The sequence below is a fragment of the Mytilus trossulus genome, chromosome 12 (genome assembly GCF_036588685.1).
Source record: "Mytilus trossulus isolate FHL-02 chromosome 12, PNRI_Mtr1.1.1.hap1, whole genome shotgun sequence".
NCBI lineage: Eukaryota > Metazoa > Mollusca > Bivalvia > Mytilida > Mytilidae > Mytilus > Mytilus trossulus.
Genome location: NC_086384.1, coordinates 35935872 through 35963819, shown reverse-complemented (window position 1 = coordinate 35963819; position 27948 = coordinate 35935872). Strand labels below are relative to the sequence as shown.

The 27948-nt window shown below is 33.1% G+C and overlaps 1 protein-coding gene across 1 annotated transcript; it reads right to left on the bottom strand.

The window, feature by feature from the left end:
* Window positions 1–618: 618 nt before the first annotated feature.
* On the bottom strand, window positions 619–21466 carry LOC134692414 (uncharacterized). The gene is made up of 10 exons (XM_063552864.1): window positions 21339–21466; window positions 19040–19130; window positions 16532–16575; window positions 14493–14621; window positions 13612–13814; window positions 12457–12627; window positions 11647–11833; window positions 9212–9357; window positions 2769–6749; window positions 619–918 (listed from the first exon to the last, which is right to left on the bottom strand). The coding sequence occupies exons 1-10, from the start codon at window positions 21445–21447 to the stop codon at window positions 691–693; spliced, it is 5289 nt and encodes a 1762-aa protein (XP_063408934.1). The 5' UTR covers window positions 21448–21466; the 3' UTR covers window positions 619–690.
* Window positions 21467–27948: the final 6482 nt, after the last annotated feature.

Below are 27948 nucleotides of genomic sequence, written 5' to 3'. Positions count from 1 at the left end.
AACAATCTTCAATATAAATCAGCCAGTTATGTAATCAAATTACCTGCCTATACACAAATAATCGTAACTAGTAATATTAAAAAAAGATTTGCATTTCTCAACCTTTTTTTCAGTGTCCCAGTTACCTCCCCTAGATGAAATCTATAAATATCATCCAATGCAATCATTTTCAAGACTGTGAGATTTCCATTTTAAAAAATATCAAAGTCAGACAACTGTTTGTTTTAAGATTATGAGTTAAAGAATATTTGTAAAATACCATTGTGTTACTTGTACTCTATAAGATAACTTCCAAATGGGAAAAGATATGTTGGGATGTTATTCACACTGGATTATTTATTAAAGTAAATTTGACTAACGGAATAAATGGTATAGAAGGTTTGTTAAAACAGGAATAGCTATTTTGAAGTTGTGTATAACAAAGGTTTCAGTGGAAATTATATTAGGCAGAACAAATATATACGTTGACAATGTTAAAGAGGGGTGGAATATACCAGAAGATAAACTTATAGATAAAAAAATAAACTGGCAACGCTATGGCCATGAAGAAACAAAACTGAAAAATAATAGTACACAAAATATAAAACGTAAGACTAAGTAACACAAACTCGGGGTAATTTAAGGTGCTCCGGAAGGGTAAGCAGATCCTGGTCAACATGTGGCACCAGTCGCATAAACTTTTCCTTAGTATTACTGTTGACCGGGATGAAGTTTGTACACTAAAATTCTAGTAGCCTGAACTCCTATCCTAATAACAAGGTGTTTAGAATCAGCTGTGAACTTCATCTGTTGGACATCAGAGGGGATCTTCAGTTGGACGACGTTTATTCCAGTAGTGATGTCCCAAAATATCAGCATGTTATTAAGACACCTAGAGGCAACCCATTTACTGTCTGGTGATATGGTAATAGTGACAACCTGCAAAAAAAGTGCACTCTTTTTATATTAAGGAACTATTTCTTTTCATATTTTCTAACTTGTGAGATATAGATATAGGAAGATATGGTATGAGTGCAATTTAGACACCTCTCTATCGAATGTAACAATTAATAAAAGTAAACCGTTAAAGGTCAAGTTACGGCCTTCAATGAGCTGACATAAATAGAAATATATCATCAGTGTATGCTCAAAAGATGGCTGAGACGTTAATCTATTATTTTATCGAAACAAAAATATTATAAATAACCTGATGATTCTATGGAATTCAGGTGCAATGATACATGTCAATATGAGACGTATCAATAATCCATTTGCCTTGTAAATAAAAACATAACTTAATGTTAATATAAAAGGAGGTGTGGCATGATTACCAAGACACCAAATGACACAGAAATTTACAATTATATGTTATCGTACGGCCTTCAATAATGAAAAAATCCCATACCGCATAATCAGCTATACAAGGCACCGAAATGAAACTGTAAAACAATTCAAACGAAAAAACTAACGGCCTAATTAATATACAAAAAATAAACAAAAGACAAATATGTAACACATAAACAAATGACAACCACTGAACCCTACTTATGGCTCATACCGACAGAATTTTGCGGGGTTAAACATGTAAACAGGATCCCAACCCTCTCCTAATCTGGTACAGTGGTGTAACAGTACAACTTAAGAACAAACTATGAAATTCAGTTAAAAAAGGCTTAACACAGAGGGGATTAACCTTGACTGAAAAACACAGGTATTTGAATATTAATATTTATTCTTATCTAAACGATCTGTTAAATTATTGAATTTCAGAAAAAAAAACAGTAACATACTGATATATAAAGTTAGTCGCAATTGTAATTCAAAGTCAATAAAGCACGGAAAATATGTTATTGGAGATAGATGGTGATCATATCTTCTTTAAGATACATCATTTTTTCTCAATGATACTGAGATGTAAAACCAAAATGATTAGGAAATGTAGGACAGAGACCTTATTTACTTGGATACCACAATATTCTTCAAAATGCTACGATACTGTTTTCTAATTTCTTTTTCTTTTTGGCAAGTAGAGGTGAACCACAAATTCGTTGTTGTCAGTAAAATAAAAAAGGCTTAAATGCAACATATTCTACAACAAATATCAACACAAATTGGTATCTACTAAAATCCTGAATCTACATTTCATAGAAAAATATTACACTTTCTGTGTCATATTTTGAACAGTTTTAAAACAGATTGAATTTCTTTCTGAAATTCAATGCATTAGATTAATTTAAACATATTTATTTAGAGTGGATCGGGAAACAAGTTTTGCAACTTATATTAATCCCTCTTCACTTTGCGGGTGCGAGTGCTGCCTTGTAGTGGCATTAGCCTACTCTTTTTCAAAATCTACAAGGGTGTCTTTAACGTGCAAGAGATATGGCTCTCTCTTAACACGGGTCAGCCATTTGTCGTCCCCTTCCGACGGACTATGATCGTTTCCTCAAGACCATACTCGCAAATGGTGTCAAGGGAGAGCTGGAAAATTGAGTTCCTGAAATTTTTATCCCAAACGGGAATCGAACCAGGAACCTATGTGTTAGTAGTCCGATGCACTAACCACTACTCCACGGCTCTCTAATGCTTTGCATATAATGCTTATATATACATGATATATATATATATGAATCATTGAAACACTACCTATATTAAAATTGACTTAACTAGAAAATTAAATGTAACAACAAACACAACAATGATTATGTCAATCAAAATGGAAAACAATAAGTCTTGCTCTTGTTACATTGATAGCAGTTAACACAAAAAAAAGTTTTAAATAATCTTACCGAAGCTTCGTGCATTTTCTTTGGTTCTTTTCTCCGGACTGGGAAGCCAGTAATAGCATCCCACACAATCATATGACCATCTTCATATCCTATAGCTACATACTGTCCATCGTTACTTCGTTCTATTGCCAGACATGCATTGTTACATGACTTGTTCAAGTGGTCTGTAAGATACATAAATCCTAGTTTTTCTCCTTTTGTTATTCTTTGATCACAGGTGCCAGTACTTATGTCCCAAAACATAACCTTGTCACCAGTTGTGACCATCATGACATTTCCTTGATAGGGGCAGACAACTTCTCCTAGATGTGGAATTTTCGTAAGAACCCGATTACATGGCATTAGTTCTACTGTAGCTTGTAATTTGTCTATAGCATAAAACCTGTGTTTGTGAGACTGTGGTAAAAATCCTCCACTTTGCCTAAGACATAAGGTTCGGATATCCGCATATTCTTTTTCAAGAATTGTTACTCTTAGGATAAAATAGCGATCTGATTTATTTATAGACAGATCTATACTTTCATAAGTCAGCTCCTGCTTCAACGGAATGGTTTTAGACTTTATATGAACGAGATCTATAATTATTATTTCAATAAATTTATTGTTTTTGTCAGTTTTCAGGACACATAATGTCTTTTGATCTTCTCCCAGGCAGAAACTTAGAACGTGGCGTAAGCTTTTTTTCTCAGATCCATCTTCGAAATTAGACACTTTTAGTGTATGGGCTTGATTGTCGAAAACAATACAAATTGAATTAACTGCTGCTGATACTTTATGGCCAGTGATTCCAATGTAAATCTTCCTTTTAAGCTGAAAACTATCCATTGACCAGATTCTCAAATTGTTGTCGTCTGACGAAGTTATGATGCAGTGTCCTTTAAGGTCAACGTCAAATGCAATTGTATCCTGGTGTCCCAGCTGTTTAGAACCTTCTCCATTGACATCTGTTCTTGATGATTGATTACTATCAGTATTTAATAATTTTCTTAGCACCCAAACTTTTGCTGATTTTCTTTTGCTTACTGTAACAACTTGATCTTCAAGTATTGCCACTTTAACGATTTCGTTATTTTCTGCCTTGAAATCCTCGAAGTGTTTCCCTGTCTGTGCTTCGTATATACTTAACTGTCCTTGGTTGTCACCTATGACAATTCTATTATTTATCCAGCTCACTCCAAAGCTTGTTATAGAATTGTTAATGTTTAACTGTTGGACAACCTCTCCATTAAAAATGTCGTACACAGCTACGTAGCCTTGTTCCAACCAAATGGCAGCCAGTGCATGGTATTGTGCTACAGATAGTTGCATTACTTTAGAAGAACATGTCTGTGTAAAAGAAATCCTGACATCATCTAGGTTAACAACTGTCAAAGTATCATCTGATTCTCTATTACCAGTTCCTACAAGCAGGTTATCATTAAAACCAACTGCAGCAAGACCTCTGGTAAAAGTATGTTTTGTTTTCACAATTTTTCCATTTTCTGTAGCACCAACAACATGGATTCTGACAACACCCTCTTTTTCATATTCGTTTTCTCTTGCAACAGTATTAATAGTGAAAATAATCTTTAAATTCTTAGTACTTGTAGTGATAATGTTAGAAACATCATTTCCTTGTTCTCCCAATGTGATGAAGTCAACTTTCTGGAAGCTGTTTGTATCCATTATTAGAACATCTCCATTGCTAAATAAAATTGTCAAATATGAGAAATCGGTACTTAGACAAGTCATTGTAGGGTACATCTCTTTTCCTAGATCTTCAAAAATGTCGGAAAACTTCATCATGTTTGTATCTTGATTGTTCAAATGGAAAATCTGCAAGCTGTCTCTGCCTAAGTTTATTATTCTTTTCGTGGAATGATCCAATATGGGTGGCATTACTGGCTTGAATTCCTTGTCATGGCTTAATTGGTTGACATCATTACTAATTGAATCATAAACTAGGTACCCTTTTTCATCGTCATCTTCTTCTTTCACATGTATCATCAACACTGATTCTGAACCACTTGGAATGATATCATCAACATCATCATAAATCTTCAAGAGAGCTGACGAAGCATCTTTACTTGGTGCCAGATATGGAAATACTGGTATAAGTAAAGGAGACTTACTAGCATATACTGTATCCTTAGCTTGCTGTAGTAATTCCTTTAGATATGTCTGACTATCCTTTACATGTAAATGCGACAGTAGATTGATTGAAAGGTTTGTACCGCTGTCATTTCCTCTTTTTGAGGCAAGAAAGAATTTTCTTAAGAGGGCCACCTCTTTATTCTTTGTTTTGTCTACATATTCTGTCATGTCGTCCACCCAGGTTGATAATGGCAATGATTGTATTCTCACTGTGAGGAAATTCAGATTACAAAAGCATTCTGACTTGGCAATTGAAGGATCTATCTTGGTCCCTGCACGGGTGATGTGATGTGGAACAGCTTTCAGTTTTCGTTGGTTGTTCACAACAAGAGGTTGTTTTGTGACTTGTCTATCTGCTTTCTCCACTGTTTTTCCTCGTCTGTGAAGTGTTATGTCCCTTTTTATACCATCATTGGCAATAAAATATTGTGCCAATACCTTATGTAATTTGTTTCCTGCACTGCCAGTTGCATATCTTTCATGAGCTGTCTCAGTGAACTGCCTATGATACCAATTTAATGTTGTTTTACCAAATGATCGTCTCTCAACAATATATTCTTTAAGATCATATCTTATTCTTGCTAAAAGTACTGGCGGCATTTGTACAATGCCATCGACTGGGGGATCATGATAGCGATATATATCATCTAATACTTCATCATCACAGGATAACACATCCTCCCATTCAAGATCAGAAATTCCATATTCAGCAACTGTAATGTAACCGAGAGCATGGCTTATTAGAACTTGCCCAAATTTCTTTTCCATGTTTTCAAACAGCAGGTTGATGGCACCTTGTACTGAATCTTTTAAAATTACCTCAATAATTGGTGTGTATGAGTTCCATTTAACAGTCTCATCGAGAATAAGTTTGAGAAATAATGGACCTGGGCAATTTCTGAACGCTCTGAGAAGCTTATTTTGCTGAGTTTGTGTAACAGTTCTCTTCTTTTTTGCTAGATATCTGTCGATTATCTTTAAGCATGTATCATCTGGCAAAGATGGAACTTCTACAAAATTGGTGGTATCTGGAATAAGTTTCCGTAATGTGTCCAAAATTTTATGTTCTCTAGGTAATGTTGATACAATCATTCTCATCTTTGGTGGAAGCACTGTAGGTAGCCAATTTAACAAGTAAGAATTATCTTTTGCTGAAAGCTGATCTAGAGAGTCCAGCAAAATAACAATTGGCTTGTTCACCTTCGTTGATACTTGACGTAAGAATCTTGGCATGCATTCGACTATTTTTTTCATATTACTGAACCCTTCTGGCTCCATCAATAGATTTGCACAGTCAGCAAGTTGTCCACAAACTCCATATAGTACATCATATATATTCAAACTATAAGGAGATGTGCCTAAAAATCTAATTATTCCAATGTGAGGCTTTTTTTCATACCACTCTGGGAGATTCTGCAAAATTTTGGACATAACAGATGTTTTTCCAGCACCTGACGGAGCATAAAGAATAAGTGGTCTTCTCGACTTGTCCGTGAGAATATATTCTTTTGCTTGTTGTAAAACATCATCTCTACCGCAGAAAGTTTCGCATTTAAGTTTACAAAAGTGCTGATGATGAAGTACTTCTTGATAGTCTGTGTAATAATCTGTTTTTATCAGATCTTTTTGGTCTTCTCTAGCCTTATCAATAAGTTCACAAATGTCCTTGATAAGATCGTCACAAAGATTCCTGATATAATCACGTTGCTCCACGTGTTTTTCAGGATTAATTCCTCCATTATGCCATTTAACTTGATACTGATGGATTCGACCAGATTTCTTCAAAGCCGATGGAATTTGTTTTCTTATTTTTTCTCTAAACACCTTTGCTTCTCCATCAAATACCATCTAAAAGTAGAGTTTTCAGATATAGTACAATGTTTTCATGAAAAGAAGGAACATTTTATAGCATCTTAATAAGTATTACTTAAATATGTGTTCATGATATGGTGCATTTGCTGACACTCGTTCTGGTTAAAAGTAAGGCACATTTAATTTATATTTGAAACTTTCAATATCTGAGGAAAAAAGAAAATACATAACACCTGAAATTGCTACTGTAAATTCTATTTTAATTATCGCAAAAAAAAATGCGATAGGGTTATAGTTGAAACATTTTGACTCGCCTTTTATTTTTTAATATATGATTTTTCTCAATATTGCAGAAATTAAAATCGTATTTTAGTCTAAAATGACAAAATCCCAATAATAAAGGCACGCCATAATTTCTGAATTTACAGTACATGCACATGTTTTCATATTGTCAATTGCTATATAGTAATGAGAAACCAAAAAACTGTTTAATTTATATAAATGTTTTTCAAAATCCGAGTTTAAAGTATCGCGATTTATAATCCATTCGCATTTTTTGCAACAATAAGATATCCCAATAATTTCTACAATTGCGGCATCCTTGGTATCAACCTTACAATCCATAATTGTTCATTACTTACTATATAGCTATCACTCATGGAAACAATAAATTAGGAAAGATGTATTAATCAACTAACTGAAAATTATTGATTAATCTATAGTAGGTTGCTTAATATGCAAAGGAAAATATTTCATGCATATTAAGGACAAGAACATATTAAAAATAAAAACAAAAGATTCATGTAGGACTATAATAAAGACACTCCACTACACGAGGTTTTTGGATTTCACATTCCCAATATCATCAGGCGTGGCTGCGTTCTTTTACATCCAAACGAACTACCCGACAGATGGCATGGTTTTACTGTCAGTCGGAAGAAGGCCTTAGTGACCAAATTCTATTCTCCAGTTTGACTTCGGTGTAGGATAATATACACGTTTAGAAGGATGGGAACGTATGATATTGAAAACAACACGTTATTAATTTCTTGCGTCCGAAGCGCTTTTATGGATTTACCTTCATCAGGAACGCTCAAAGCCAAACATTTGAAATCCGAAGATGTATAAGTACCGAAACCGTTGAAGAGCTGTATGTCAAAAATATCTAAAATAAATAGCCAAATTCATCTAAAGCCAACTTTGCCTGAGGGAGTTGAAACCTTAGTTTCTTAATAATTTATAAATTTATAACCGGACAAATTTTAGTAAAGTTTGTTAAATCATGTCAGTACCGAAATACTGACTACTGAGCTGATGATACCCTCGGGGACTGATAGTCCATACAGAGGTATCGACCCAGTGATGTAAAATATTGAAAACATCACGTTATTAATTTCTTGCGTCCGAAGCGCTTTTCTGGATTTACCTTCATCAGGAACGCTCAAAGCCAAACATTTGAAATCCGTGTTCTCAAGAAAATGGACAAGAGTTGGTGTACTTTAATTAGCACTTAGACAAAATTTGCAGTTCAGTGACGGCAAATGGACACCACATATTGGTGAATGGGACATGCTTGGTTGGGATGAACACGTTTTTGAGAGTTACATATATGACAGATATTTGATAAGTATATACTACCTTTGTGGCAAAAGGAACAATAAAATGAATTTCATTTGCAGAAATAGTATAAGACAGTTGTTATGCTTGACAAATAGTCTAAATTTTATTTATGAAATTCTTAAATTAATACTTGCAATGTTTATAAAACAGGGTTTAATTAAAGTTTTGTCATTAGGTAAAAGGATGATAACAATTTTTCAACTCTAGTGGCTTCTAGATCTATTCATTTTCTGTTTTGACTATAAACATGAAGTTGCCAATATCTGTTTATATCATTTCCTGTGTAGTCTCACGGTAGCGTATTTGTCTCAAGTGTGGGAGGTCGTGAGTTCGATTTTAAATTGTTATTTGCCATTTCTCCGATGAGCATGTAACATTAAGGAGTAAGAGCAAAGACTAATCGACTAGGAGTAAGAATCATTGTCCGCCTAACTAGATATGTCTTCCTGTGGACTGTTATTTGGTAAATTAGCACGTTCAAAATTTGGCTATGAATGTCGGTTTAGTACAAAGCAGGGTTAATAGATATAGGAAGATGTGGTGTGAGTGCCAATGAGACAACTCTGCATCCAAATAACAATTAAAAAAATTAAACCATTATAGGTCAATGTACGGCCTTCAACACGCAGCCTTGGCTCACACCGAACAACAAAATATAAAGGGCCCCAAAATTACTAGTGTAAACCCATTCAAACAGGAAAACCAACGGTCTAATCTATATAAAAAAATATTCATTTTATGTAAACATATTAGTGTACTGAATATACAAATCAATATGCAACTCGAAGTTAAGCAGCCATCCACCACCAATATCATTATCTTTTATTATCATCTTTTATCCTACAAAAGTATTGATAGTGTTCCAATAGTATACGTACCTTTCCATTTTCCATTGTAGTGTCAACGTATTTTTTAATTGTGTCGTCTGTGATATCCAAGCCATGTAAGTCTCTCTGATATATACTGGTATGAAGATTGGGTTCTTTGGCAGTCAAAATGCCTTTAATGACTTCAATCTCAGTAACTGTAATACAATTTTTTATTAGATAAATTACTAAAATACACAGAATCCTTAGTCACATCTGCAAATGATGATTTCTTTCATCATTTAAACTAGTGTTGTCAAATCGTACATTTTTGCCTAACCGGTTAGTCGGATAATCGTTCGACCGATTAACCGGTTAACCGGTAGTTTAAGTTGATGTTTGAAGACCTCAAACTATCAATAGTACCCTACACATAGGTATAAGAAGATTTAGTATAAGTGTCAATGTTTATACGATGAATTTAAGTTTGTCCTTTGGTATTATAAGGCTTGTCTGTAAGATTCCTGTCGACGTTCGACTTTTGATAATCAAATACTCGGTATCAACTGTGGCGTTTGTACTTACTTCAGATTGAATAAAAAACAACTTCTTGATATCGTAGAATTGAATATGTCTGAAACAGACCATTCTTCTATTTTCTCTTCTTGTTTCCGAAAATAATGTGGAGCGTTTATGTTTGAATCTATTAATATGATACTCTCACCATTAAGTATACATTGATAACATTCACGTTGGATTGCTTTTTACAGCTTTTGAGCTACCATTTCGTTTAAAGTATGACAAAGACTTACACGACGTAGATTGCACATTCAGATGTAGGTCTACACAGTATTGGATCAAAAATGAAATGAAGTAAATAGTAAAATTTAATCGTATTACTTATTCAAAGTTACTGTTAAAACAACATGTAACTAATTATGTTTCCTTAAGATATTGCCCCGAGCTGAGAGACAAGTTCTAATTAATTTTATATTTTTGGATTAACAATAGCAATCAACATACTGGACAATTGATCCGTCAAATTAATTACCACGACGACAATTTTTAAAGCAAACATAATTATTTAATGATTTCAATACAAATTTATATCAAATCTATTAGTATTGAAAAAAACGTCCGGTTAACCGGTTAGCGTTTTTGGTATTCGGTATTCGGTCGTTCGAACGGTTAACCGGTTAACCGATTAACCGTTGACAACACTATTTTAAACAGAGCAGAATATACAATGTTTGTCAAATGCATCAATTTGCGAATGTTTGAGTTGTAACAGACCAGAGTTATATGCCATCATTATTACTGCTGAGTAAGGTTAAAACCTTTCGCTTCTGATTCCATTACATTTATGCAATATGTATTAAGGAAGATGCAATGTCCACTTAAATGCAACAGCAATGATAACACAGAATACATAATATAGGGGTCTACATAAGGTCTTCGTCAATAAACATAAGGCTATACAGTATGAAAACCTCTTTTTTTCTGTGTTTAGACGTAATATCACTAAATCAGAGAACGTCAAATCCGGTAGCATACGAAAATAGGCCGCCAAAAAATATTCTCTTGAATTTGACAGTTTGTGGTAACTAATCCTACATTTTATTGCAGTTTAATATTTCTGGGTCATAAACATATATCTTCGGTATTTCAAAACACCATACCTTTTTTATATTTAGGGTTTCTATAGAATATTATGGAAATTTTAGTTTTCATGATTACTAATTCTGGAACACATGTTAAAAGAGTGGGAAATTTGATTGGTTTACCTACAGTAAAGATTATTTTCTTATATGCAATGAAATGTCATGTGAATTTTTTATATTGTTCTGGACAGGATAATTTGTGACTCACGCAAAATATTTCTTGATTTGAAACAAAGATAAATTTTGTACGTTTATTTCAAAAGTGCTAATTTAACTAAGACTAATAGGGGAAATCAACGGTTGTAAGACAACTAATAAAACGTTACATTGTATGCAATGTTTCATAGTTAAGTTAGAAAATGATTGTCTCATTTTGTATCATTCCTTTTAAGCTTTCAAGAAATTAAAAACCAAAAAGGGCTATGCCTAATGAATTTCAAGCAACACGACGGGTACCACCTGCGGAGCAAGATCTGCTTACCCTTCGATCCGGAGAACTTGATATTAAGTTTTTGGGGGGATTCGTGTTGCTTAGTCTTTAGATTTCTATGCTGTGATTCTGTTTGTCTTTTAAATTTTAACCGTGGCGTTGTCAGTTTATTTTCGATCTATGAGTTTGTCCCTCTATTAAAATCAGTTTTGATTAAGTAGTCTTTTATTTTTAAATATTTAAATATAAAAGACATGGGAGTGTAGAACTTTCAAAAGGCATGAAATATATAATAATGTCAGTGCCTTCAATCTTCCCCAGTCAATCAAATATTGATCAGCCCTCAAAACATTCTACAGGCTATACTTTGGTATTAACTGAAGTTTGTTTTTTCTTTTTTCTAAACGGGTTATAACCTGAATAAAGATATTTGTGAAGTTTGTCCTCGTTGAGTTGTTTAGCTTTACAGGCTAACGTTGCTGCTTTCCTTAGAACTGTTTGTAGAGATTTAAAGGTTTTCGTCCAACCCATTGTATCCTTATCTCTTTGTTCATCACATCCACCAGAGTGATCTCCAAAGAATTTAAACTGTGACCTAATTGGCTGAAAGAATTAAGATTAAAAACAGTAACATTTTAACTGTATATTTAACATTGCCATAAAGCGCGGAGGTTTGAATATACTCAAAACCAGGTTCTGACTTCAACTCACCATTTCTTAAAATGTCCTGTACCATGTCAGGTGTATGGCATTCGTTATCTAATAATAATTTCTTTGTTTGTTGCATTGTTTTTTTTTGTTTTGTTTAACTTCAGTGGTGTTATGTTGTTTCGTTGTTTTCCACTTAAAGTTGATGTGTTTCCCTCGGTTTAGTTTGCAACCCGACTTTTGAACAGCCGTACTATATATACTATTGTTGTCTTATTTACGGCATAGTTAACATCAATAATTGTTTATCATACATATTAATATATATGCATCGTCATTATTACACCAATAGACCTTTTTTGTCAATTTTAGAAAATAAAATGAAGTGACTTGATTAGTTGAAATCAACATTATCAATATCAGTTTATAAAGTATAACATCACTTTATATCAATTTACGGTCCCGGACAATGTTTTACCATCAGTCAAACCAAATTTGAAACTGTAACGTGAAATGTTGTTCAAAGCTGAAGATACTTCTAAATAAATTTGGAAGCACAATATCAAAATCAAAAATACCTGTAAAATGTACAGTGGTGGTATAGCATTTTCATCTAATAAATACCAAATATCCAATAGTTCGGTATCAGAAAAAGAGTTTTTCTCGGCAAGTTTCTTTAAGGTATCAAATTCATCCTTGTCAATTTCTACTGGGATTGGTCTAAATCCATACCTGTCACCTGATATAAACTAAAATGTAAAATAAAAAAGTACGTTCAAAAAATGAAATTCAAAATTCCAATGCATTTTACACGTATTAAATTATATGATAAATTAGCGATATTTAAACTATGAAAACAAGTTTATAAAGATCAATTCGGTTTCTACATATAACTGTACAGTTAAATTGTTGAGCTTAAATAAACTTTGTCTTCTCTATGTTTCTCTTCACAACATCTAAAACAAATTTTTACAAAGAAAGTGGAAGACAATGTTCATGATTTTCTTTCTATTACATTGAATATGAGTTTTGCATATAATTTCTTGCATTTCAATAGCTTTTTATTCTGCTGCTTCTTACTTAAGGTATAAAACTGACCTGGATTCTATCTTAAGCATATCTATGATTTCAAACAAAATTAATATGACAGTTGGTGTTCATAAGTTTGATATGTTTCATCATTTTGATTAGAGACTATCCGTTTTGAATTTTCCTCGAAGTTAAATTGTTTTGTGATTTTACTTTATACTTTACCTCTCTGGATATCATAAATACGCAAATCACCATGATTCCAGTTGCAAACATTTAGAAATGTTATTAATATTTGGTTTCATAATGTGATGATAGAATGCCATTATTGAGTTGTTTGTTGCTTAAATTGTTACTTTTGTTATTGATGAATTTTTGTAAAGATATTATCTCCTTTTCTGTAATTAAATACAGTACGTTTTTAGAAAGAAAATTACTGCTGGAATATAAAAATGTGAAAAAAACAGCTCGACAATAATGAAATGAAAGATGGTCATAAACATTAAATTGAAAAGGTCCAAGGTCACTTATTCATTCAAGATTTAAAAAACATAAAAGGCAATACAACCACAAATATTCAATTAGTTTGAGTATCAATCTACCATACTCAAACCCAATAAATTTTGGAAGAGATTTTAGTACATTAAAGTAAATACATTTTGAAACTTTAGCAATAACGTTTTGATAAATGTCTGTCAACTTACAATGAAATTAGGTCCTAAAGAAAGGTTTTGACAATTTTCAACCTCTAGCAAACAAATTTTTTCCACAGAATGGTCATTTTGGCTATCTTCAGTTACACCCCAGCGCATATCTACAATCTGAAAGTCAAGGTCATGTTTTGCACAATACTCCTCTAGGATTGGATGGACCTCTTTGGCGATGGCATTTCTTTCAGCTCTCATATCTGAATAACAAACATCATATATATATATATATATATTTAACCTAAATCAGAAGAAAAGGATTTGTAAATTCTAAACAGAGCCAGTCTCCACCCTTTAAGTTTGCTTTTTATTTATGATTTAAAGAGAAATACAATAAAAATCTGATCTATAATTCATATTTTAAATGTGCCTTTGAATTTCAGGGATGATCAATTATTTTACTCCTGCAGCCATTTCTGACATCTAATAGAAACCATGTTCATAGAGACCATACAAACAATATTCATACACCCGCTTATGGCAGACCTACTTAAGTGAAGTAAAAAAAAGTTATTGCAATTTTGTTTTTGAATCTTTGGGATGCCATGCATCCCATCAAATTATCATGCAATTTAAACTCTTATAAGTTCTAACATTAAAAATCTAAAATTAATACGGCTATAACTTATAAAAACATTCTCTGGCTGCCAGGCAAAAATGCATATAAAAAATGGAAAAGCTGATAAATATTATATAAAAAAGAAGATGTAGTATGATTGCCAATGAGACAGCTCTCCACAAGAGACCAAAATGACACAGAAGTTAACAACTATAGGTCACCGTCATTTTGCTTATGGGAGATGAAAGGTTCGACAATACATCTATTACTACCATCTCTTTACAAAGTCTACAATAACAATGAATACTGTGATAAATACCAGAAAAGGTAGAGCTCATAAATATCCTAACTGTAGAGTGAGGTAAGTTAGGTAAATCATCCAAGCATCCTTCTAATAACCTCTCAAACTTAGCTTCAGCTTTCTTTGTCTGTTCTTCCATTATTCTACCTGCCAAAAAAAATCATTATATTTATATTAAGATATAGATTCCATCACTGCAACAAGTTTTCTACGATATTTCTCCACTCGAGACAGTTCAACTGTTATATCTACAGCGCGAGACTTGCCGAGTTTTTAATAATTATAATAGAACTGTTGGGAAATGATAAATGTCGTTATACACGAGTTCTTTTTCTCTTATGATTTTTTTACTTCCTTTTTAAAGATTTGCAGAAAGTTAATGTTATCAGGCATTGTGGCCTTTTTTTCTTCGTCATGGCATCACAATGGGAAATTGTTAAAAAATCAAGAAAAATTTAATGACATAATTAAATTTTGACCAATCATTTGTTGAGAACAGATATGTCACTAGTGATGAGAAATGTTTTCAACACCACTCAAGAAATGTGAAAAAAGCACAAAAAAAAACTGATATGTATCATTACAGTGAAGATTATCAACAAACCATACATATAAGATTGGCTTTAAGAATATTCTTAATCTACCAATTTTGGTACATAATTCTGTCGAAGTGTTTCTTCCTTTCCCCTTATTATTAAGATAACATTATACTATAATATTCTAATTGTAACAACACTATGTATGCTTTATTTTTAGTTTAAACATATTTTATTTACTATACTAAGCAAAACTAATTGGGTACAAGCAACTGATAATTGTGAAGCCTTGTCAATAAATAAACTCATCATAGTTACCAGGATTAAAATTTTATATATACGCAAGACGTGCGTCTCGTCTACAAAAAACTCATCAGTGACGCTCGAATCAAAAAATGTTTAAAAGGCCAAATAAAGTACAAAGTAGAAGAGCATTCAGGACCAAATATTCCTACAAGTTTTGCCGAATACAGCTTAGGTAATCTGTTCCTGAGGTAGAAAAGTCTAGTATTAAAAAAATTCAAAGTTTTTTTAACAGTTAATTTATTATTATGAAAATATCAATGATAACTCAAATCAAGTCCAGTACTGGGCTGGTAATACCATCGGGAAAATAATACAGTGTGAATATATAAAATAATAATTATTGAGCACGCAATTAAAGCAAATAGTTTCTAGAATAAAGTGTGAGTTATAGGTGAACAAACAGAGTAAAGAAAAAAGTAGGATAGACTGAACAGTCATCATTCTGTTATAATGCCTTGTGTGTTGATGATGATGTCAATAGGGATAACGTTTTATGCAGGTACAAGAAATCGGTTCGCTCTTACATGAAACTTTTAACAAGTTTTAAAAATTCTGATATTAGAATTTTTTCACAAATTAATAGTGGTCTAACGCTAAAAGTTGATGGAAACCCAATTAAGACTATTGACTAAAATTTCTCTACATAAAGTGTATTTTGGGCAAACGAAAACGTGATTATGAACATCATCAATGAATGCTTTCGTTCGTCTTAGATGCATGATAGTTTTTCATAATTTGTTATTGGCTCTGAACTAGCTGTCAGTAACTGCAAGAATTTTCAGATCTTTACCCTTTGTCTTTCACTGCGGATGCTTAATTACCGTTCAACGTCCATTCTACATGCGGTTTTTTTATTAGATGCCTTTCTATATGTATTTCTCTGATGACCAAAGCCTTTTTGGACTGTTATTTTTGCATTAATCTAAAAACCTTAGGTTTCTCGTTTGATTTGTTTTACGTTTGGGGTCCTTTCCTACCTGACTATGCAATATGGGCTTTGCTCATTGTGATACGGTTACCTAGTGGTCACTAGTGGCGAGTTATCTCATGGTCAATTATACCACATCTTCTTATTTGTATATATGATCAATGTAATTTGACTGTAACCCGTAGCACATTTACAGTATAATTAATTGTCTGTTTATTATGAAATACGTTTCATTTCGAAATAATGTATATATAACACAATGCTTTCAGAAATATAAAGGAACTAACTTTCCTCTCTACTTATTGTTCTTGAAGTTGTTGGCTGTATATTTCTACAAGAGATAAATATTCAATCTTTATTTAGTACAATTAAAGTAAATAGCAAGTTAAACACAATTCAATATACAGGGTAAATACAAGATGTATGGAAGTCATATCAATGATAAATCTAGTTGACTAAATGTGAGGGAAATTACCTATATTTGAATGATATGTTTAGATTATCGGGATTTCTACACAATGATATCGTAAAATATCAGCCGTGAGCCACAATTTGAACCTGTCTGGCGAATGAGCTTTACATTGTGTCATACGGCTGATATTTTACGATATCTATACGAAGAAAACCCGATTATTTGTTTATCGTTCTATGACTGGTCTTTCATCCCTCTCTGAAAGAGTTTTACGCTTCTCAAAGCTGTGATACGGCGCGACTGAGCAGTATGTGAAAGGCAATGGGAAGGACGCCAATATAAAGAACTAAGTGGTCGTCTAACAGAAAAAGGACAAAAAACTGAAATAATGTCATATTATATGGATTTACCAGATAAAACATGGTCTTTTGTGGATAGTTGTCTCATTGGCAATCATACCACATCTTCTTTTTTATATTGGTGTCATAAATCGCAAAGCTATAACTGATTAAACTATAATTGAAAACCGATATGTCATTACAGTAAAAGAAAGAATCAAAAATATTCTTTCTTGTCATTATAGGCTTTTGACTTTGAATACCTCAGAAGTATAATTCGCCGATATATTCCAGTACCGGTGAATTTCGACAATAGCAGAGCGCAAGTGCGATCGGAAAACCATGTTGAAAGAATTAATAAATAAACGTGTACTGTAATGTAAATAATAATGACTAATTCTTAATGAACTAATCTTCAACATCAAGTTCAGGGAAGTTAAATCCACAAATGAGAAGACAGGGTAAGTTAAGTATAAATAAATACTTATTTGATACGTGCACCATCTTCCATGTGATGTGTGTTGATTGTTTATCAATTGTAGCGTCACGATCCGGTAAATTTCGGTAACACATGTGACAGTTATACAGGTTGGAAGGCACAGTCACAGAATGGAACAGTATTTTTCGATAAAATAGATTCATTTGTAAATTTATGAATTATTGTGCAGTTGAGTATATATGCATGGATTTGTTAAATAATATGAAAATGACAAGAAACTCGTTCCATATGTCTTTAAACCAGAGACATTTAATGTGATATCAATACCTATTCTGCCTTTTTACATGACAGATGGACACACTGTGCAAGATATTCAAACTTACTATCTCAAAAGATTACAGTTTGGCAGAAGAAATATTCGCACAACAAAGCACATCATTTCCCCAAAAATTTAAAAAAGTTTGGCATGTACTGCTGAATGGAGCATGTGTAGTGAAGTTTTTAAGGAAGTCCGCAACTCAGTTTTGAAATAACAAGCTTTTCGGAACACTAGCCTATACTAATAGGGGATTATTAAAGGAACCAAAAGAGCAAAAACTAATATAGGCCAATGTGCTTGTTTTCGAGATATTAGCCATTGACATTTTTACGGGAAAATTATCTCTCATGTTTCATAGCTTTAAAGTCAAAATTAAGGATTAGATCTTTTACCTCCTGCATTCAAGATCAACACTCTATCAGGATGAAACTCAGCGCAATATTTAGACAATTTCGATGGATATTTCAGATTGTGTATTTTTATGTTGGAATGTTACACTTATGTCTCAAGTTAGGGTGAAAGTTAACGCCAGTGAAAACGTTTAAACCCGGTTCATTTGTATGCAACTGTTTTGAGTAAAGAGCCAGGTGTTCAGTGGAATTCGTTTGAAGGTTTGGTTCAAAGGGGTTTCCCTTTTATTTAATTCTTTTTTATTTGTTTTTCTGCTTGAATTATTTAACACTTGTAAATGTGGAACACTTTATAGCTTGCTGCTCGGTCTGAAACAAGGCTTTGTGTTGATGGCCATACTTGGAACTATGATTATAAACTTTTTATACATTTTGACTTTGGTGGAGAACTGTCTCATCAGCACTCATACCACATCTTCTCATCTGTTAGTGTGCATCACAGGGTTTCTTTTATACAGAGAAGACAGTTGTTTTTTCTGTTTAATTTCTTTCACACTAGTCATTTGTGGGCTCTTTGTAGCTTGCTGTTTCGTGTGAGCCAAGGATCTGTGTTGAAGGCCGTACTTTTACCTTTATTTGTTATCGTTTTAACATTGCTTCTTGGATGGAGAGATGTCTCATTGGCACTCATACCACATCTTCTGAATTATACCGATATAAAGTGCATACCCAAGCTTTCAGAAAGACGGAAAATAGGAAAACTATGTTGATTTATTATTTATGCTTTACGTCCAGTCACTCTTCCTTAAATATAACAGCAAGAGAGAAGAAAATCGGTGATTCCTGAATAAGTATGAATGGAATTTTGTATATAATTGGGAAAAAAATTTATCAAAGGTATCAGGATTATAATTTAGGAAAGTTTTATCAGACATACTTGGTAACAGGTTTTGCCACTTTCGATTTTGCTGACTGAAATTTCTTGGCCAGTAAATTTTTCTCAACTAAGGATGACATTCGTTCTATACCTATGACAAACAAAAACAACATTACATACATATTAGATTTTTTAAAGTGCAGATTGAATAGTTTGTAAATAATAAGATACATATATATGATATATTATTATTGTTTTCTACTGTTAAAAACAAATCAAACTCATAAATAAAACGAAGTAAAACCTATTTGTATAGACCATGTAGACAGAAAGGGATTTTTACACATGTGCCTCTATGAATAGCTTCAATTTTGTAGAGGAAAAAAAACACGAGCAACATAATCCACATAATCCACACTTTATAAGTCTGTAATGTATCTTGCATAAAATCATCATTCACAATTTTTAATGATATTATAATAAAGGAAGACAATCTAATTAGAACTTAGTTCAATCTAATACTTTGGTAATGGATAAGTTGCATAAGAATAGAATTGTGTGATGAAACTGTCAAGTGAGAGGTTAAGGTAACTATAAAACCAGGATTAATCCACCATTTTCTTCAGCAAAAAATGTCTGAAACAAGTCAGGAGCGTTTGATTTTGCCATTTCATTTGGGACTTTCCGTTTTGAATTTTCCCCAGAGTTCAGTATTTTAGTGATTGTACTTTTTCACAAATAAAACATGATGGTCTTCTATGTACTGACTTAGTTTACCATTTTAATAATGTGTTAAAGCTCCCCCTTTTTGGCCTTGTATATTTTAACCTGTACTGTTAATTCAGTTTTGAATATTTACTTTAATGTGGGTCGCTACTTATAATATGTTCACCCCGCCCTTGTTTTGTTGTGCTATGACAAACTTTGAGTTGTTGTTTCATTTTTGTATCTGTGCTTTTTTTGTGTTTTTCTTTGTTTAAAGTTTATAATTATATGATTAAGATAATATTACAATTTTGACTGCTGTATCCTACTTTTGACGTTTTATGTCTGTATGTCTGCTTGTTTTCACATTGTGATTAGACCGTTGGTTTTTCCCGTTTGAATGATTTTAAACTAGAAATTTTGGGGCCCTTTATAGCTTGTTGTTCGGTGGGCCAAGGCTCCGTGTTGAAGGCCGTACTTTAACCTATAATGGTTTACTTTTTAAATTGTTACTTGGATGGAGAGTTGTCTCATTGGCACTCACACCATATCTTCCTATATCAATGTAATGAAATTCTATGCGATTGCTATACTTTCATGTAGTAACATTCTAGCGGAGCCTGAATATGGAATAAAATATCTGCCAATTTATACGATAATCCAGTGCTTGTATTCTAATTTCTTTGATAGAGAGACTCTGCTAACAGGGAAGCTATTACACCAATAGTTCCTAGTGGTGAACTTGAAATCCCTGCGGAAATTTTACGGACGCCATTACGAATTGGTTGACCTTAACAAAATATATCCATTTCACATTCGATAGTAAAATATTCCTAATGTCGTAACTACAATGCGGTCCTCATTTCCCGCGGATCTGCTTAACCTTTCGGTAACAGTTTACAGTGGGGAATATGTTGCTCAGATTTTAGTTTGCTATGTTGTGTTATAATTTTGTCTCTTTTGTCTCTTTCCTTTTAGTTATTGCCTTGTCAATTTTTACATAAGGAAATACCTGTACCACGTCAGAAATATAACAGTTGTTTTCCATTCGTTAGATGCATTTGCGCTTTGATCGTGTCATTTTCGAAAAGGACTCTCCGCTTTGAATTTTTCTTGGAGTTCTGTACTTTAGTTATTTTCCTTTTTGCTAGTCCAGAATAAGAACATACCGTATAGGTGTTATATGCCGTATGGTGACCAGTAGTTGTTCAAATGTTGGTCTTTATGATAGTTATAGCATTGGCAGTCATACTATATCTTTGTATTTGCATGTTTTGAGCATAAAAATTCAAACTGGATCGAAAAATCCTTGCAATGTCTCAACCATAACACCTTACAAACACGAAACATTAACTGAAAACATCTTTAATGCGTGCAGCAGAGACAAACATCGTTGATGTGTGACGACTTTTCATTTCAGCAGTGTTTATACAAACAATGTAACAAAGAGTGGTAATAGCATAACAGATAGATGCTGATATCCTCTTTTTAATTAGCAATTTAGACAAGTTAGTTTTAGTACAATCATAAAACAACTATCTATCTACTAGTAGATATGTATTAAACCATAGATATAAAAGTTAGTTTCTTTTAAAAAGATACCATCAGTTTCATGAACTATCAAATTCTATATTCATTAACATTAAACTTATACCGGGCTTTTTGTTAGACACTGATGACCTGTCGCTTCTAGCAGAACCAGATGATCTGTCGCTTCTAGCAGACACAGGTGTCCTGTCGCTTCTCGGAGAATTCGTAGCCATCACGAAAGAATTTTAACCCATTATTCTGGAAAAGAAGAAAACACAAAGAATTTTATGAAAATTGTACTGTTGGAAATATTAATAAGGGTTGTACCTTAGTCAACAGGAAGGTTCATTATATCAAAGTTCTAAGAACATATTGCATGATTTGGCTCTATAAATTCCTTTTCTGAGTCTTGAAGGATTGTGTAGGTAACAAAGAATAAAATCGCACAGAATTAGTGGGAGTAAGCTATATTTTGGGAGTTGCAGCTTTTTAAGGAAGATATCAAACCAAGAATTATAAATGGTTAAGTTGAATGCATACTTTGAAAAAAATCAGATGCTATCAAACGTTGGTTGGCCATCTTACACAGATGACGATAGATTTATTCCAATTGTTATAACCCCATTTTAGTCCTTTTTTCTTTAATTGTGATCTGCCAAAGAAGATTTATCCCCGGGTTTGAGAACATACTTGAGCAACACAACAGATACCACTAATGGAGCAGGATCTGATTACTCTGCTTTCAGAGCACCTGAGATCACACTTGTTTTTGTCTGGGTTCTGTCTTTAGTTGTTCATTGCAACAATACTTCTGAGGGATGTCTAAAATTTTACATTCAGTTTTTATTATAAGGTTTTTGCATATTTGAGATATAATAGAAAATTGGATACATTGGACCTCTTCCGAACTCCAATTACTTTGATAAAGGTCTTTCACCGTTGAATGAAGGCATATCTCAAACTTAAATAACCAACTTTATTTAACAAAGTAGGTGAAAGGGATATATGTTGAAAAAAAAATCAACTGTTAATTGGCATCATGATATATTTAAACAGTGCTTTGTTTGATATCTAGCTTAAAAAATGGATCTGGTTTTTTTATTCAGGTCTTTTGTACTCTGGGGTTCCAATTCCACCCGGGAAAATGTAACTGACTCACTGTAACAATATTACATGCATACAACCATGACTATATGTACTCAAAGGCCACATTTGTTAATCTGTCAACAAATTAAAATATCTTGGTATCACTTTATCCAACAAAATGTCATGGGATACTAATCTAAAGAACATCACTGCTAAAACAAATATTATCTTGGATTTTAAATCTTAAAAATAAATGAGAAGAAACAAAAGGTTTGGATTTCAAATCTATGTTTGTATGATCAAACCTTAAATAATGCGCTTCAGAGTGGGGTCTCTACACCCACAAACAAAAATAACATTGAAAAGTACAATAAAGGGCAGTTAGCACGCGCCGTCACCATAACATTGCGTACTAAATGTCTCTTCCATGATTCACTATCTTCAATGAAAGACACTTCAAAATCGGAGAAACAATAAATACAGTGAAATTAAGTACAAAATCACACCAAGTTATAGCTGTAGATCCAAATCGTTACCCTTCACTACAGTCACTCAAAAACACAAGATTCGCCATTTCTCTACAATATCCATCGTTAAAATATCATACGCCACCGTCAAAAGCTCCCCGCCATCGTCAAATGATACCCGCCATTATACAAAATACGAAAACGTTTTTCTAGCCGCCGACATTGTAAAAAATATATTTTCGTTTTTTTAGCCACCGCCGTTTTCGTTTGCAATAATAATCAATTAACCCTTAAGCTTTTTGTATTTAATCCAAAGGGAGCAGTTTTCAAGCCCTGATGGATATCCGTCTGAAGAGGACCCTGATCAAGATAGACGTCCGTTTGAATTACTTAATTAAGTTTTCAGCAAATGCAAATGTAAAGTTAGATTAAAAACAAAAGTTAAAGTCAGTTATAAAGAAAAAAGGTTTTACAAGTTGAGCACGTGCTTTTTTATCGGCTAACGCAATCAGCATCCCCCTTTTTAAACAAGTACGAAAAGGCGTAAAACTGAACATAATTATTCATGCCAAATAACACCAGCACAGCAATTATCGATACTATTTAAAATCGAACATGCAGCGTCAGGACAGAATACTTTTCCCCATTCACTGTTGCACTTTGGAATTCACATTCATTAAACCTCATTTAGCTCAGTTTAAATTATTTGACCACAACCAAATCGCAGTGAGAGATTTACACGTTTTAAAACATTTCCCAGTTAAAACTAAAGCTATGCAAAATTTTCAATTTATGATGAAACAGATAGTTATAGAATACGTAAGTAGACAAATTCAAGCGATTCAATTGGACGGAAAGATATAGGTATGTGCTGATTTATTCATCACTATTCCGGACTCAAACCTACATATTTTAATAGTATATTGGCCGATGATAACATTTTGACCTCACGGTGTCTTTTGGTCTTTTTAGGTATCATCGATCGCCGTTTATCTTTGATGAATAAGGGATGGCATCAAAAGATCAAGTTAGAATGAAAACTTAATTCACATAGGTTTTTTCACTGTAGGGCCGAACCTAAATCCATATTCTTTAATCTGAAAATCAATGTAGGATGAATAAAATTTTGCAGAGACTTTGACCCCCAACCCCAAACTAAATAAATTATTATGCTTTGTTTTATCTTATATATACATTGATCTTTTGATGTCAATCATAATTAACTAACAACTTTAATATGGTATTCATACGTATGACAATGCATCATGTAAATATAACGGAATTTGATGAGACTGTTATTAAAGAGAGAGAGTTAGCACTATAGAACCAGGTTTAATCCACCATTTTCTACATTTGAAAATGCCTGTACCAAGTCAGGAATATAACAGTTCTTGTCTATTCGTTTTTGTTGCGTTTTGTTATTTGATTTTGCCATATGATTATGGACTTTCCGTATTGATTTTCCTCTGAGTTCAGTATTTTTGTGATTTTACTTTTTAGACGGATATTCAAATAGATTTTAATGAAAAAATTTATCTAAGTCAAACGTGTAAAACAGCAAAAATACCCAAGAATGGATGATAGTAATGACCGAGTACCCTTATCAGAGACACCCGGGGTACAATGTTGACAGTGATGATTGATTTACATAGAAAGTAATGAAAAATATATGGTAACCCTTTAAAATTATTATTCGTGAGATACCCAAGAATATTGATGACATTAATGGACAAGTATATAAACCCTTATCAGAGACACACGAATGCAACGTTTTCAATGATGATTGATTTACAATGTTAGTTATGAAAAGTATGTGGGTACCCTTCAATTTTCTGTCATATAATTTTTTATTGTTTGACTTATTATTATCACTTACTATCGAATTTTATAAAGATTTACCTGAATTATTATTGGTATAAAATACTGTATATTTAAGGGTAACACTTATCCTAAATTCTAAAGAAAATCATTGATGAGTGTTGCTATGCATTGCATTCAATTAAAAGAATATTTAAACTTTTTAAATGCAAATTGTGGGTCAAGATCTCAACACTCATTATAGACCAGAAAACTGCTTGTCTACTACGTTGTTTATATTCCACTTGCAAAATCTATAAATTCAACAAGTGAATCATGGGATTAGTTAAAAAATGGGACGTTTAATTTAAAAACCATAGACAGTTTAAATTGTGTGTTTTTTTAATGCCATAACTGATACCAAATTATATTATACCGGATAAATAATAAGCTGATTTTTTTTAAATTTAGCGCAGACGATCTTACATGTATACTATCGTATATGGTTTAATTGGCTATGGAAATCTATCTAGAAACGATATAACACAGGTACGACCGGAAATTGTGCACAAAAGAAATTACTGACAAAAACTATAAAACGTTTGTAAAAGAATAATTTCTAACGTTTCGTTAATATAGTATAGTAACTATCATTGGCTAGAGGTATAGGGGGGGGTTGAGATCTCATAAGCATGTTTAATCCTGCCGCATTTTGCGCATGTCCCAAGTCAGGAGCCTCTGGCCTTTGTTAGTCTTGTATTTTTTTAATTTTAGTTTCTTGTGTACAATTTGGAAATTAGTATGGCGTTCATTATCACTGAACTAGTATATATTTGTTTAGGGGCCAGCTGAAGGACGCCTCCGGGTGCGGGAATTTCTCGTTACATTGAAGACCTGTTGGTGAACTTCTGCTGTTGTTTTTTATATGGTCGGGTTGTTGTCTCTTTGCCACATTCCCCATTTCCATTCTCAATTTTATCGTATTGTTATGTAAGTTTACGCCAGTAGAGGTATAAGACAAGCGACTAATTTTATAGCAGGAATTTTTTTCCCTAAGACTATCACTTTCTAGCCCGCCATAGACAAGGTAACATTCAAGTTCTATTCATATTATGAATATATTATGATACATGTATTTATACGTTTTTAAAACAAAACACATCCGGGTATGTCTAGTAAGACGACTTGTCGCATCGGGTCGGACCCTGGTTTCCAGATTATCCCATCATTTTTATTTGTTTTTGTTCCTGGCCGGCGCGGTCGTTTATGATAGAGTTATTCATTTATACATTCATGTGAACAATATAAAAGCTCTTGTTCGTGTAAGGTGTACATTAGTTTAGCTAAGTTGTTACTTAAATAATATTATATATCATGGTTTCGTTATTTGAGGTGAATGTAATTATTTTTTTAATATATATTACTAAGTAAACATAAGTACGTCTGAGTCAGTGACAACCCTACAACAGATATATCCATCCAATCGCCATCAATGATGGTGATACATGGCTGTGTACATAATGTATATACAACTCGTCTAAGCATCAACCCAACAATGTTAGATCTGTAAATTTGCTTTCGCAAATTTTTGGTTCTTCCCTCGCCGGGATTCGAACCCATGCTACTGTGATATCGTGACACCAAATCGCCTGCACTGCAGCCGTCCTGCTAGACCACACGAGCACCTGGGCTCTCACTAAAAAGAGCTTTCGCTGGCCATGTGTTACCTTTCCACGTCAGTTTTACTAAGTAAACATACATGTATGTAAATGATTAATACATTCCGTTGTCCACTATGCTTGCTGGACTATCGACACACTTTTATTGTATCCATTCATGATTTCATACTAGAATAATAGATATGATAGTATAGGGGAAATATAATGCATAAAGCAAACGCCAGATTACGTAATGGAAAAAAAAAGAAGGGTAAACAAACTTGTAATTTACTATTTATTGCTGTCATCAAATTTATTTTCAGTTGATAAAAAGTTTGATGTTAAGGAATTTGATCCATTGAACTCAGATGTCCACTATTAATTACTTTTAGTTATTCAAGATTCATTGAATATTAAGAACGAACTCTCTCAATTGAGTATCGAAAATATGTAAAGTGGAGAGAAGAAAAATATTCCGATTTTTTGTTTGTACATTCTCACCGTTTTCTTGCTCAATGGAAAATCAGTATTTGCCATTTAAGTAATAGTTATATTATGAGGACGCGGTGTGTCAGTGTAAGATCAGCCGATGGCCGGAGGCCTGAGGGTGATCCTACACCGACACACCAAATCCGAATGGGATAATCATTTTACATCCCAGCTGTTCTAGATTATATGAAAAAACATTACAATTCATAAAATCTATTTTCGACCGCTCCACAACCATTATAATATACTTTATATATTACTATATGATATATACCCTTTATGACTCCCGATATACGAACACGATGTTTAAATATAAAAAAAACTCATCATAGATAACAGGACTAAATTTTGTAAATACGCCAGACGCACGTTTCGTCTACAATAAACTCATCATAGATACCAGAACTAAATTTTGTATATACGCCAAACGCGCATGTGTCTACAAAAGACTCATCAGTAACGCTTGAATCCAAAAAAAAAAAAAAAAAAAAAAAAAGCAAATAAAGTACGAAGTTGAAGAGCATTGAGGACCAAAATTCCTAAAAGTTTTGCCAAATCCAGTTTAGGTAATCTATGCCTGAGGTATAAAAAAAAAGCCTTAGTCTTTAAAAGACTCATCAGTGACGCTCGAATCCAAAAAAGTTAAAAAGGACAAATGAAGTACGAAGTTGAAGAGCATTGAAACCAAAATTCCTAAAAGTTTTGCCAAATACAGCTAGGTTAATCTGAGCCTGAGGTAGAAAAACCTTAGTATTTCAAAAAATTCAAAATAAATAAAACCATGTTAACTCGCCCCACTGGCCAATCGGCCCTAAACTTTATCGCCACTTTCTAAAAGATCGCCCCACTCTTGCTTACCTACTGGCCACACTTATGAAAAGGGTTAAAATAACATTGAATAAAGGTCTGTCAACTCGTCCGACTTGTTAAAAATATAAAACTCACGATGGATTTAGTCATGACAACTTATCCCATTTATCAGAGACAATCTTCACTTAGAAAGTTTTATTGTGGAAACAGTCCCGCCAAAAAATTACAGAACAAAGAAAAGCATGCAGAACAAGGAAACTCTAGCTGGGGTTATCTGATAGGGGTGATCCGGCTCAGATCACCCCTGGTAAAACAAAAGAGCTGAGATGTAAATGGCTTTCCATGCACTATAAAATGCTATACATGAATGACTTTTCATTGTAAATTAATTATGAAAGTGAACTCTTAAAAACTGCACTAACGAAGT

What these genes read in the sequence shown, in the direction of transcription:
- LOC134692414 (XM_063552864.1), bottom strand. Translation starts at nt 21,447, where the DNA reads ATGGCTACGAATTCTCCGAGAAGCGACAGGACACCTGTGTCTGCTAGA. An exon ending in GTGGCAAAACCTGTTACCAA is followed by an intron (nt 16,576 to 19,039) that starts GTATGTCTGATA and finishes TATCTCTTGTAG; the next exon opens with AAATATACAGCCAACAACTT. An exon ending in AGAAAATGCACGAAGCTTCG is followed by an intron (nt 919 to 2,768) that starts GTAAGATTATTT and finishes CTTTTTTTGCAG; the next exon opens with GTTGTCACTATTACCATATC.